Source organism: Aquila chrysaetos, chromosome 26 (assembly GCF_900496995.4).
Source record: "Aquila chrysaetos chrysaetos chromosome 26, bAquChr1.4, whole genome shotgun sequence".
Lineage (NCBI taxonomy): Eukaryota > Metazoa > Chordata > Aves > Accipitriformes > Accipitridae > Aquila > Aquila chrysaetos.
In genome coordinates this window covers 2,275,899-2,290,555 of record NC_044029.1, presented here as the reverse complement: position 1 = coordinate 2,290,555, position 14,657 = coordinate 2,275,899, and the positions used below count along the sequence as shown (strand labels likewise).

Genomic DNA, 14,657 nt, shown 5'->3' with positions numbered 1-14,657 from the left:
AATAATTAAGTAAACCACAAATTGGAGCTAAAAAGATCCCCCTCTAATAAAGAGATGCAGTGTAAGGAAAGCGTATGAAACTGTATTAAAGCAAGGTGAATAACTTAAGTAGGATGAATAATTCAAGTAGGAAAATTCTTAAGTCACATAAATCTGGTAACTGCTGTGATGAATTTTTTCTTACATTTGTTTCTCCTTTCACACCTCTGAACCTGCCAAGCACTGTCGTTTCTTGAAAATAGGTTTAGTAATGGCAAATTAACGAGCTTCTGTGACACCACTAGTTTATCACATCATTCCTTTTTATGGTGAAGATACCATAAAACATTTTTAAAATTGAAACAGCAAAATCTGGAACTGCTCGGTTTTATTTTTATGTTAGCGTTTCACCAAACTATTGCTTCTCTGAGCAATGACTCCGTGAAGACACTACCCTGCATTAGCCTAACACCTTTTTATGACGGGGTCTGTTTCCCCACCACTGCCATTTTAGCAAGGAAGCAACAATTCAGATCTGCTGTAAAAGCCAAGTCAATTTCTTTTGTTTCAGGTAGGATTGTTTTCACATCAAGTCATCTTTTCCAGTTATTTTGAATCTTTTAGTACACTTTGTAATGTACCTGATCTGACGTACATTGTGTATACATGTCTTTGTGGTATCTAAACACTCATACCACCTCATTTAGCGTTCTGCATGTCTTCATTTATTGTGCATTTCTCTCTTGCCAGAATTTTTAAACTTTCTTTCATAAAAATTCTTTGTCCCTCTTTTCTACTTCCTTCTCTTCTTTAATATCACTCCATATTTCTCGCAGGGAAGATGACCCCGTTGGGATGACTGTAGTGAAAACGTACATCATGCTCACGGCACGTTTGAGTTACAGCTCCGCCTCATCCTTTTTTGTGTGCAGCTTCAGTTATCTTCACCTCCAGTGCTTCAGTCTCCGATTCTTCTGGCAGGCCCATTTCTGATGGATCTCCGGAACAGCACTGTGGGCGAGATCTCACGGTATCTGATATAACCAAGTCTCCTGTTATTCATAAATCTCATTTTATGTAGGTTCTCCTGACCGAGGTAAGAAGTTTCCAAGTGCCCTTAAAGTGAAGGGACATCAGTGAAGTGGGAGGTTATGGCAGCGATACCCTAATGGCAGCATTTGTCAGTTAGTAGCCAGCTACTACATACAGTATAGTGTTGCTCCAGGTGCAAGTTTCTCTCACCAGATGGAGAAGAGAAAAAAAAAAAAAATCTGTTCCTGCCTATAAATCACTAATCCCTGCTAGGTAAAAATCTTGCTTTTGACTCCAGCAGCTGTAGATTTAAAGGCAGGCACAGTAACATTAAGAATGACAGCTATTCAACCAGATAGGAACAAGTTTTTGTGAATAAGGTGCCCAGAATTTGCTGTAGTGTATTGTTTTCCCTACACTTATTTCAAATACTCTCCCTTTTTCCTCCTTCCTGACAGCAGTGACTTACAGTAGCTAAATAAGGGACATGTTTTGCATAATGGAAAGGCAAGAGATTAACTCTACGTTGTCTTTGCCTGTTGAAATATTTTGTCAAGTCCCATTTCAAGGAGTCTTTTTAAATCTTCTTAACGTTATGACTTTGAAGGCATACTTTCCTGTTGCATAAGCTGAAAATGCTTCTGATAATTGCAAAGAAAGGTTTAAGAACCTCACTCTCAGATATATCTTCAGATGAGTATCAGTTGGAAACTTAACTTGCAGTTTTCCATGAGTTACATGTCACCGGCTGTTAGTGATTTGGAAGGATTTAGGATCCAGTTAAAGCAAACAGCTTTGATACTGCTTTGAAGAATTTCTCAATGACTGTTTGCAACTTGCCGTGCTTCTGACATTATTCCTGGATAGGAAATGAAATGCTGGAGATGACTTTTTTTTTTTTGTAATTTTTAAGAAAGCTGTTGTATAAACATTTTTAAGTACTCAAGAAGTCTGTAAATAGATATTTTTTTGGTGAATATTGCAGAAATAGTGAATCTTATGTTTTAGATGAAAATGATTTTTCAGGACTTCCTGCCAGGTTGGACCAGAGAAGCCTCATTTCTACACCAAATTCAGTTCAGGTAAGTGGCTGTGATTGTGTTGGTGTCCAGTATATTGTCAAATTCTGCAACATGTTCTAGTATGTGGCATTGCAGGATGACACCTTAAAAAACTCTCCATTGTACCTATCCTGAGTTGCAGACTCTTATTAGAAATAAAATTTAAAAATAAGTCGAAGGAACAAACCACATTAAGATTTCAGAGGAATGAAAAGACATCTGCTTTCTATGCTATTTTCTCTAACTCTTTGACAAAAATAAAGCGACCCATTCCTACAGTATATTTTATATAGATTGCTTTTCTCTCTGCTTAGTCATTCTGCCTATCAGTTTTTGAATAACCAAACAGGATATAAAAAGGAATGACTCCAGATCACTTACCACACACTATAGTGTTAATATAGGCTGTCTTGTTCGATTACCATCTGGTGAAGGTGGGTAAGGTAAGCATTTGTAAAGGATTACATTTGGTCATTCGCAAACAAAACAGGAAACCTCTATATATGCTGCTTTTATTAAAAATGAGTAGAATAAAATCAGAGTTTTTTCTAGTTAGCAAAGAAATTCAACAAATAAATTGATGATATCAAGGTGGAGTTGTTCATCTATGCAATGATAGGAAAACCAGAAAAATTTCCTAAACTTTTTATTTTAACAGATAATGATGAAGCGCAACAAATATGATAAATGTTTTGCTATAAAAGGGACAATATGTACAAAAATATATTTTTAGAATTTATTTAAACGTAAAAGGGGGAAGAAAGTCTTTCTTCTAACAATGTTCAGGCAGTTCATATGATGTATTTAAAGAGGAAAAAATTAGTATGCCATAAAGAAGGCAGCAGTAACAAAGATAAGCTTTCTAAATGAAAAGTGAAAAAAGCCCGATTTAAAATCATGTTTATGAAACTCATCACCAAAAGTTTATAAAAACCCCAAATTGTATCCCGACATTTTCTAGTTTAACGAGACCGTTCGTGAGTCAAGAAACAAGAACTGCTGGTCCCCAGGAGGCAATGAAGCCCCAAGTGACTTCTCGGAGTGCCATCTAGTGCTGGCTAGGGGAGAGGAGTGCTGCTCACCATGTCTTCCTCCTGTTTAAAAGGAGGATGACTGAAAAATTCGTAATTCTGAGAACTGGTTAAGCACTGCTTTTCTTATTAGTAAAACATCATCCACCAGGGACCTCAATATGATAATTCGCATTGCAAAAGTATTTTCCAGTGCTCAAAAACCTCAACAGTTACTAGAACAACGTAATTACACTGGGATAAAAGTATTTGACAGTTGCACCTTCCATGGTAATGGTGTATTGAGGTTTGCAGACAATGTGAAGACGTCCACGTTTGTTCCACAGATAAGTTGTTTAGAGGCGGCTTCTTTATTCAGCACTTACTGGCTCAGACTACCCCTTCTGAAGTGCTCATTTGTTCATGTGTCTCAAATGCTTAAAATACTTACCAATTATCTAACTCAAATCAAATCACGGTGCTTTCAAACATACTCTAACCTAGAAGAACTGCACTAGCCAGTTCATGCATTACGCTCCACACACTACCAGCTCACTCTCGCAGAAGACACAGCATTAGTCCTTATCTCACGCACCTTATAAAGTGATCAGCATTTGCAATGGTTTCTTACCTAGTTGTGATGCATCTTATTTTTACTTCCAACACGATGCTCTCAGAAATTCTGGGGCAACCTAAGATTTAATGCTGAGATTCTATGGGGAAATCTTTAGGAAATATATATACTCCACTTCTGCTCATAGTAAAGTAAGTGATGGCAATAAAAAGAAAAGCAGGAGATAGCAAAGAAATAACAAAATACAGATACTTCAATGTAACTGGTTAGGTATGGCTTGGGCAATGACAGACAAAACCAAAATGACCTTTAAACAAAGTTAATATTTACCCATTTCAGTAGCTGGCAATATGAGAGATTGATCTTTTTGGGATGCAGAAGTTTCCCCTGATTCCGGGAGAGAACACAGGCCATCAAGAGTTCAGCTGATTTTTGAAGATTCACTTCCTGCAACGTGTTTCAACTAGCTAGTAGTGTGACACACTTGTAAAGACATTCCATAGTATTTGAGAAGCTGGAAGTTGCAAAAATATTTTTTAATATTAATTTTGAAGTGTTCCAAAAATACCTTTCATAACTAAAATTGTTCTGATTATATCCCAAATACACAATAGCCAATAAGCAGATTTTAATTAGTAACCAGACAATTCAAAAATAAAATGTCTAATTTCAGAGAGAAAATCATTTTAGAAATGTGAGCTTTTAAAGATTTATGTAAGAATGCTAAAAAATACATAGAACTATAACTACGCAGCTTCTATTTACTATTAAGATTTATGTTTTTTCTTAATTTGATTGAGAAACATTTCCTCCAGCACAAGGCCAGTACACCTCGCGTTTCACTCTACATTTTTTGCATCCCTTCATACTGATTAACATGCTCTTTGTGCTGCTCATGCTTTCAGATTCCATGTCGTTAATAAGTAACACAAGATGAGGCGGTACAGCGCCACAAAACTAACTGGAGCACAGCTTAGCGCCGACTGCCTGCCCCGTTCGAAGCCGCGTGTTTGCCTCAGTACGTTACAGATGCGCTTCAGCACTACAAAGCCTGCTGCGAGGGTCAGTGACAGATGTCTTCACCGAGGCAAGGAAACGGGGCTGCTAGTCAAAAGACAGCGAAAGTGAAGTGGCACAGGTTGGAAGGAAAAAAAAAAAATGGTAAGGTTGTGTTGTAGGACTGTCAAAAAACTCATTTCCCTACTGGGAGGGATGCATGAGTGGATTTCACAGCAAGTACCCACAACTTCATTGCTACTTAACCTATTAGCGAGGTCATTTTCTGTTCCTACAATAGATAAAAAGACATTGATTTATATCAACAGCTGAATCGGAATCTGAAGTACGCTCTAAAGTTTGCAGATAGCAACAGTGAGCTGAAAAACTACTTCAAGCATTTTGTGATGACTGGTTTAAGAACTAGACCAATACAGGCACATTTTTTATATGGAAACCATTTTCTCCACTGTTACTTACCTGAAATCTGGTCGCTGCAAGGAGTTTGCTTCTGCAATACATTCGCACATTTTGTACTGTTGGAATTGTAGATGCTTGATAAAGTCTTTACCTTTATTATCACATTCCTCTTACATTTATTATGAATTTATTATGAATAAAGGTAACCATTATCACGTCAGACTTGGGAAGTGTTCTGTAGCTAGCAATTATCCTTTAGAGATCACTTATGATCCCAGTTTAAGACTCCAAGTCAGTTCCTAGGGGAGACAGTGTACAAACAGACATGGTTGATGGGACCAGGAAATAAAGGACTTAGGCAGGGGAAAAAAAAAAAAAAAAGAAAAAAAAAAAAAAAAAAGGAAAAAGCCGTTCCCTCCCAGGCAGTGCAGTGGTCCCCCGTGCCAACAGCCACGGTGGGTTTAGTCCAGGGACTGGAATACCTACTGTCATGAAGTCAGAGCAGGGACATCGGAGAACAGGCATCACCTCTATGGAGCTGCCTCTCCAACAGGCTTTTTACAAGTAATTCTGTAAGGCCACGTCATTTTGATTTAAAATTGGTGCTTACCAACAACGTCAGAGTTACTGTGAGAACTGGAACAGAGCATGCCAGAACGATTCAATGACCTAGCCCGGGAAAGGGCACAGCCTCAAGCTAACTTGAAAGCTTTATTAAACATTAAAGCAGTATTTCTAAACAAGCTGAATGAGCATTAAGCTAATCTGCAGACCAGTTTAAATTTCCACAGCAAATGTAAAATAAAACTTCTTAACAGTTTGCCTGCAAGACTTCAGGAGTCAGTTTTCTGTATACATTGAAGTTCTCCAAACTCTGTTCCATTTAGTTCTTTGCAGAATAAAAGTGGTGATTCGTTCAAGAGGCTCTACCAACGGTACATATTTCATATCTAGGATTTAAGTTGGTCATGAAAACTAGCAGAGCCCGGAGAATGAATTAAGCTGTTTCATTTAATCTGAGGCCTTTAATCGCTATTTTTAGTATAACCTATTAAGGCTTAGTTTAACTTTATACTTTCAAGCATTAATAAACTAACTCTCCCTCTGCATTTTTTCAAAAGCAAAACTCATTTCAGAGTGACACAGTACTATCACTCTCGGTAACATCAAGTCCACAACCAAGCACACCCGTCTCTTCTGAACTGTCCGCAGATGATGCCCATTACTGCAAATCTGCCACGAAGTAGAAATGTATTCGGTTATAATGAAGTGCAAGAAAGTGATACCCTGAATTTCAACACCTGTACTGAGAAGAGCTGGTTTGGGCTGTTGTTTTGGGTTGGGTTTGGTTTTTGTCAAAAGAAGCAGGTAGTAGCTTGTGCAGTAATAAGGACAGGCATTTGATATTGCTGTTTATTTCTTTTTAAAAATTAGACAATTCTCAATGTATTATTCCAGCAACATGCTACTAAGCACTCTATACATTCCTTTCTTCAGAATAATTCTAACTAGTTCTTGGCAGGGATAAACCGAGTAAGAATTACTGACTTTAATAGTACCAATCAGAATTAAACCAGTTGAGAACTCCTCCCCTGAATCTGACATGGTATTTGTTTGAAATTGGACTACTCATATTTAATACTGTGTTGTCTTGAATACCTTTTGAAATATAAATATTTAGTTTCTCTATTAGAAACAGTTATGCGTGTATTTTTTCATCTTATTCAGAATAATAAGATAAAAATTTCCATGGGCGTTAAAGGGAGTTTCAAGTAGGGGGTCATAAAGCAGGCTTTAAAATAGTGCCTGAACCAGTTCTTCCACAGACTTCTTGATTAACATCTACATACTTTCAATAACTATTTTCAGCAGTGTAAATTATGTGTCCTCCAAAAAGTTTTAATGAAAACCATTTTAATTAAAACTAGTTTGACAGCCTGAATATGCAAAGTCAAACCACAAGATACTAAATACTTTGAGATTTGTCTGCATATCTACAAACAAAACTTCCCTCAAATATCCCATGGAGCAGAAACAATTGTGGTAGCAATTAAAAGATTTTCAGTTGTCAGATTCAAGGTCACTAGTTAAATTATTCAGTCATTTTTACTTCTAGCAAAACCAATCTCTTCCAGGCATGTATGGTTTTGTATGTTGTTTCCTCAATTGTTTAGAAGCACACACTTATATTCTCTATTTTACAATGTTGTGCTTTTTTTATTTATTCATCTGTACCAGTTTTTAGCTGAAAATTATTGTTCAATTTGTACAAATCACCCATGATTTAAACTGTATAATTACATTTCATGTAATCTCACAATTTCATTGGGTAATTAAATGATTCTCTACAGCTTTTTTATCAAAAAAAGCAATATACAATTAACGAATCCCTGTAGGATTTCCCCCCCTCCCTCACAAGCATTGACATTACATATTTAAATACATCGGACCAAATCCTTGGGCATGTCTGATGAGTTGTGCAGAAATCAGACACGCATGCAAAATGGCTCAAAGCTCACCTTTCACAAAGGGCTGGATCCTACTGCAGGGCTATATCCTCTTCACAGAGAGAGGAAAAAAAAGTGTGAATGTGTAAATTACATCAGCTGTACAGATACCCTGGTCCTTCGTGCACAAGGAGAGCCCAGTTGTACGCCCTCTTACTTAAATTGTCCAGCATTTACTGTGGTATTTTAGGAGTGCATATGGAAAGGGTATATGGAACTCTATAGCACCAGAGGATTATTCTTACAATCCTCTCCGGGCAAATTACACTGAATTTAGGGCCAGTTTAGGGCTGGTATTTTAATTTTCAGTAGCTATACTATTCTCGAGGATCTAGCCCATATCATCATAGTGCAAATATAACCTCCTGTATAGATACCTTCTGGTAATAATAAAACAACATAACCTTAACAAACAGAGGTACAGTTCGTTAATGAGGCGTGGTACATTTTACTCCATTATGCACCTAGGCACCTTCTTTCATTGCTGAGCCATCCACTTTTCAGAAAACATTTTAAAAATAACATCTCCTTTGATAATATTAAAAGTAGATGATAGGATTTTTTTTTCTTCAGTAAATTAATAAAAGTACAGTATAAACTGATTTTTTCCAAAGTCATTTCAGTTTAAGATGGGCTGAAAAAAGTTACAATGTTTAATGATAATTTCGGAATAGTAACTAGTTCACAAACATTTTGTTCATAATGAGAAAAATTTGTCTGTGACAAAAAAAATAACCATGTCTTCCAGCAATTTACAAACAGTATTTTAGATGCCACCATCACCTGAAGTTCTGTTGATGACGCCTTCCACCAGAACGCCGTCCTACTGATGATCAACACTCATCTTCTTTATACGATGAAGCAGGGCGTCTTTTTCCATTTGCACCTCAGCAAGAGCCATTTTGGCTTTGGCTAGTTCCTGTTTGAGACATTCATTTTCTTCAATAAGCTGAAACGATCGGGTTAGAAAAGAGCGTTATTAGTACTCCTGCATACTGACCGCCCTTTCCTTTACAGTAACTTTTAAAATACCATATGCTCACATTCGTTGCTGGGTGCGGGTTTGTTGGGGCTGAGTCAATTGCGACCGATTCCCGTCAATGAGCGTGGAACATGGAGGGAGTTGATGCAGTTAGCTCAAAAGGCAAGACACCCAATACCCGATGTTTTAGCTACGTCATTTCCACTCTGGAGCGGAGTAGAAACGACACCAGGTTCTGAGCTCTAGGAACGGATTCTTACCCAGTGAAGAAAAGAGCCAAATCGATACACGGGTTCTGTCATCATCAATTCAAAATCCAGGTATGATTAATGGATTAGTAAGGGTCTGACTTAACAGTCTAGTCCTTTGTCTTTGGCAGTTGTGTGGTACAGGGATGAGGGAGAAGGGGAGAAGAAGGGACTTGCTCCCTCATAAAACTCCCTCTGACGTAAAGGAGAAGAATTAGTCTGCAGTGTATTATTACCCTATTTAGAAAGCAATATTAAATGTATTTTGCATGCCTAAGTGTTGAACCATACTATAATATCCATAATTCATATTTTCCATCTCAAACAGATTTCTAACCAGAAGTAACCCCCAAGCCCACCCCCAGATAATCTAACAATTATGATGATTACTGATTGTAACAATTTTTTTTTTTTTGGGGGGGGGGGGGGCGGGAGTCAAAAGGAATCCTTACTACCTCATTTTTAAGGAAGTCAGCTGAATCACTGCTTGATTTAGAAGGTCTGGGAATTTCACAAGTAGTCTGTGTTGCTTGGTCCTGTGTTTTATGTCCAACAGGTCCAGCTGCTTGCTGCAATGCACTACTTGAATTCTTCATCTTTGAAACATCATTTACTCTTTGATTGTCTATATCACAGAAATACATAGGGTAGAAGGTAGGGTTTTGTGTCTTTTTTGTTTTATAAACTTTGATTCTCATCAGCACAAAAGTAAAACCACCTAAACAAATATACTTGTAATATTAAGTACATTTACATTTACTTCCCAAAAATCAAATATAAGAATAAAAAAATAATTAAAAGTCATATATCCTTTTTGAGGAAGAGAGAAAGGAAAGGAGGCATGAGAAGAAGCAATATGTAGCTTCCAGCTTGAAGAAAATGATCACAGTATCATCACCACAGAATACGCACTCTGAATAATTAGAAGTTTGAGAACTATTAATATTGCTATTAATACACTATCTCCAGCTCCAAATCAGATCTGAAGACTGCAGTTACATTTGAAGACACAGTGAGATAAACCTGCAGGATCAAGCAAGTTTTTAAATTAGAAAATAATTTAAATGACTTGGCATTAAAGAAACTTTCTAGCAGTTATAACTGAAGTGCACTGTAGTATCTATTAAAATATACTGCTGTACACCAAGAGAAAAAATGAGGGTCATGGTTCTTAGTAGTCTAAAAAAAAAAAAACTGGGTTGGTTTTTTTTCTTTTTTAAACATTTCCTTCTAAACAAGAGTTTTCTGTTCATTATCCCCTCCTCCTACTACACACACCTGTGAGGACTCAAAAATGTAGCACTGCAGATACATCAATCACTGCAGCGCAGGCAGCATTTGACCTGTGCTTTTGAAGTCACTGTACCTGAGCAGTCCATGACAAGAATAGGGATCAAAGCACTTCAGCAAAAAGGGGAAAAAATGAGAGCTAAAATGAACCTTAAAACTCCATATTTTCTCACTACATTACTGTTTCTTGCAATGTTTAGTATAAAAAGATGACCAAAATGCATTGAACATCTTTAAACACTCGAACAATGTATTAGATAAGGTGGAGAAACTAAAATACAAGCAAATCATGCCACAGCATACCTCGGAGAAGTCTGGTCCACCTTTGCCGTACCTTTCCATGAGGTAGGTGAAAGGGCCATTAAGATCACCCTGCAGCCTCCTCTTCCTCAAGTCATACAATACACTGCATACTGTTGGATTAATATATTCAGGACCCGGATGAAAGCGGGGCTGCACCCTCTGCAATTTGGTGAACAATACCGAACTGAAGGGTGACTGACACACTGAGGGGCAAGGCTGTTTTTTGGAGGAACCTGGACAGGCTGGAGAAATGAGCTGACGGGAGCCTCGGGAAGTTCAGCTGAAGCCCGTGTGAAGTCCTGCAGCTGGGACTGAATAACCTCTTGCTCCACTACGCGCTGGGGACCAACTGGACAGAAAGCAACATTGCACGAAATGACCTGTAGGCCTCGGTCAATGGGAAGATTTATCATGAGTCAGCAGCGAGCTCTGACAGCAAAGACCAGGCACGCACAGGCTGTACTAGCAAAGGTATAGCTAGCAAGACGAGGGAAGTTATTATTCTCCTATACTCGGCACCAGTGGGACCACGCCTGGAATACTAGATCCAGTTTTGGATTCCCTAGTGTGAGAAAAACACCAACGGCAGAGGACCACCAAGATAATCGTGGCCAGGAGCACCTGATGTACCAATGAGGGGCTCGGAGAGATGCACTTGTCAAATCTGAAGATAAGAAGGCTATGGGGGGATCTTAATGTCGCCTTTGCCTACCTATAGGAAAGGCATTGAGAAGATGGACCAAACTTCCCTGAGGTGCTTGGCAAGTGCTCAAGTGCCTCTGTCTTGAGGTGGCAGGACAGGAGGCAGTAGACACAAGCTGCGACAAATGAAATTCCAATTAGACAGTACCAAAAAAATGAACCATAAGGGTGATCAAACACTGGGACGGATTATTTGGGGCAGGTTGTGGTATCGGCTTTTTGATGCTCAAAACTTGACTGGACAGGGCATTGAGCAACTTGATCTAATCTGCCCCTGCTTTGAGCAAGGAGTAGGACCAGATTAGCTCTAAAGGCTTCTTCCAACCTAGATTACTTTAAGATTCTTTGATGTATCTGTGAAAGACAACAGTAAAGTTCCAGCTCTAAATGTATTGATATCGAGATATCGGGGTGCAGGAACATACAAACCTCTAATAAGAAAAGAGCCATCATCATTTCTTTCTATCCAGAGTATGTCAATGTGTAGTTTTATGGGTACCAGCTCAGATGCCTTGAGATTTTCACGTGGACTGTCATCCTAAAAAATACAAGTATTGAAAAACGAGTTTACCAGGAAATCAAAGTAGCCAATTAAGATGTTCAATTAAACATGGGTGGATTTAATGAAACTCAAAAGGGAACATTTCAGAGTAGCATTTTCTAATGGGATCTCCACTAAACTTTTGCTCCATTTTTTTTCCCAGAGATCATATTAAAGGCCCAAATTTATCTCTGGAGTAAGTCTGCTGAACTCAATACTTCAAAGTATTTTTACAGACATCTCAATAAGATTATATCCCAACTCAAGACATTCTTTAGCTCAGGAGCTCTCAGAGTCAGAGATAAGAAGCCTGTACTACATAGTATCTGATTTTCCCTTGAACTATTTAAAGATCGAATGGGTACAGCTATCATTCTTGAACAGATTTTGCCTTTTTAGAATTGAGTTTGGGATGACACCAGCTGCAGTTCAGTTATATTACTGTACTCAACAGAAGAGAAACTTCACAAATTACTTCTTTTGGGGTGTCCCTAGGAAGTCTTTATAGTTCATTATCCCTGTCAAGCAGAATAATGCAGCCAGTATCATCAGAAACTATACACATCAGCATTAAGCACATAGCAAGAAAGCTGTTGAGATATAAGTGCCAAAGCTTCTCGAAACAGCAATGAGATTGCAGTAGAAAATGCAAAAAATAAAATAACCTTTCTTAAATTCTTCCTCCCCATGAAACACACTGCATCAAGTCTCATGCAGAAGAAACAAAAGAATATACTGCATTGAACAGGCAATGCAGCATAAATTTGAACCATATCCTTTTTCTCTTTATTACCCAACAACTCTATAGAAATGAATCATCTGTATGTCAAATTTGCAGTTTGTCAACCATCATGAGTAACTTCACTGTGACTCGTGTGCACTGCTGAGTGAGCACTTCAGTGCTTTCACTGCCAAGCAGACTCTTATCGCCGGTTTATTAACGTGTATTTCCCACCTCAAACAGCTGCTTCCTCAAGAACATTTTGCTGAAGCCCGCCTTCTTGCCAATAAACCAGCACAATCCTGTTTTTAAATTTAAATGACTATATGTTAAGACTTTCCTTTTTGCATTTGGGCATTCATGTTTGCGACACATGAAACCCAAGGAACAGATCCACAGCTCTCACAGAACGTGCTTGTGCTACTCCTGTAGTAGAAAGGGCCCTAAAGGAGTGCCTAAGGACCCTCAGGGGGTGGAAAAGCTGCATCATGGAGAGAGGGAATAGTGATGTACTCCAGTAGGACACTGTAGAGATAACAGTTGCCCTTCCAGTCAAGAATGATCTTAGCAGAATCAAGGCCTTAGCCCCAGATCCAGAACTGGAGCTGCTGCTCCAGTCCTCACTTCGTTCAAAGTTTATATGGGCAATTATTAATTTCCAAAGCAATGCTATAATTATCTTATCTTCATGTTTGGTTTTTTTGTTGTGTCCCTGCCTGACCCCCACCCCCAAAAAAAAAAAAAGTGTCCTTATCTTTATATTCAATGTTTGTGCAGCACAAAACTCACCATCTCCTTTAAATGTCTGAAAGAAAATCCCCTAGGAGACTTAAGCAGGAGTGTCCTCTTAATGTTACTATTTTAAGCTATGGTGGTGTGAAAAGCTTGCATTTCTTAGTATCTGTTTCCAAGGTAGGGCAGAACGTGAAATCTGGGTCCTAAGAAACAGCATCCAAGTGGTTTGAACAGGAATTCCCATAACCTTTTTCCTTTTTTGTACTGAACTTTCATTGCAAGAACTATCCTCTAAGTAGGAGAGAGAATTAACCTCTAAAATTGTGTTTTGTGATTAGAAAACCATTACTATGCTAAGCAAAAAAGCCGAACCAGAAAAACCCACACTGTGCCCCTAGGAACTTGGCATACCTTGCCTATAAAACTCCCAGACACTTTCACTCTACAGAAGAGACTTGGAGAGGAGAAAAAAAGTATAAAATATTAATTCACATAAATAGCTTTTGTCATGCAGAGAATTCCCTTGTAGGCATACCACAGAGCTAACCAAATCTATGGATTTTTAAATTGGTTTAGTGTTATCTAAAGACCTTCCACAGCATGATAGAAGGTTCTTTGAAGTTAACTGTATCCAGATTAGTAGTTCATCATCAAAGAAACAAGAACACAATTTTTTTAGAGCAGCCAAATAGCTCATTGTTAACATACTTTTAGGTTAATCCTTGCATTAGAAACTTTTATCTTCATAGGCATCACTTCTGCAACAGTTTCGTCTTCTAGAAAATGCTGAATGTTTGTGAGGGAAGATGTTAGAAATTCAGCACTGAAGTTCTCTACATGACACTGAAGAAAACCGTTTTTTACAGCCAGCAGAGAATGTATGACAGCACTAGGCCCACTTTCCCATCTCAAACTAATCTCAGGCGATGAATTAACTGGTCCAGCCACAGATTTACAGTCAGAACCTGTTGCAAAAGGAAAACAAATTTGCATTAAAACTTTGCAATGTGCAAAAAAGCAATTATGATGCAATTACTTCTACCTCTATTGTCCAACTGATTTTCCAAAAGTACTTTTGAAGTATTATCCACAAATTATAGCATTGCAAATACAGAACTTCAGAGCAAATTTCTAAGTATATCACTTCAAGGTACTAAAGAAAAATAAACAGTACATTCAAGGACTAGCATCTCACTGAAAAAGAACAATATAGAAGTATCACCATGCACAAAGAATTTGTTCCCTCAATGTCTTGTTGATGGAAAAACAATTATTTTGCATACTTTCCCACTAACTTCTTCAGTTTTTATTTTAGAAGAACATTTAAGTCAGTTCACTCTCAGGACAGCAGGTATTCTGTTGGAAAGGCAAAATTTCCTGACGCAGGAACTTACTTGCTAACTCACATGAACGGCAATGCAGTAAGATGGAAAACATGAGCACAGGGTGCCTCCATTGTTTGGGTGGCAGTAGATTTGAACCTTAAAAAAGCCCTAGCAGTTTCTTGTTGGTTTCAGTATCTTCAACCAGTAGGGAGATGGAAAAAGAGAAAAAAG

The 14,657-nt window shown here is 38.1% G+C and overlaps 1 protein-coding gene and 1 long non-coding RNA gene across 4 annotated transcripts in view; one reads left to right on the top strand and one right to left on the bottom strand.

Annotated features, from left to right (window-relative positions):
- Positions 1–1,524: 1,524 nt before the first annotated feature.
- LOC115336103 lies at positions 1,525–5,292 on the top strand. Its single transcript, XR_003921616.1, has 2 exons — positions 1,525–2,093; positions 4,562–5,292. It is a non-coding gene; the product is annotated as an uncharacterized LOC115336103 (long non-coding RNA).
- A 1,179-nt stretch (positions 5,293–6,471) lies between these two features.
- UHRF1BP1L (UHRF1 binding protein 1 like) overlaps positions 6,472–14,657 on the bottom strand; it is a 60,685-nt gene continuing 52,499 nt past the window's right edge. For 2 of the 3 annotated variants that reach the window (XM_030002631.2, XM_030002632.2), the window contains exons 18-21: positions 13,810–14,066; positions 11,534–11,642; positions 9,265–9,434; positions 6,472–8,528 (exon numbers count right to left, since the gene is read on the bottom strand). In XM_030002631.2, the coding sequence (XP_029858491.1) occupies positions 8,403–8,528; positions 9,265–9,434; positions 11,534–11,642; positions 13,810–14,066 (662 nt within the window). In that variant the 3' untranslated portion in view covers positions 6,472–8,402. Of the gene's footprint in view, positions 8,529–9,264; positions 9,435–11,533; positions 11,643–13,809; positions 14,067–14,657 lie in introns of those variants that run through there. The other variant, XR_005931473.1, reaches the window with a different exon arrangement.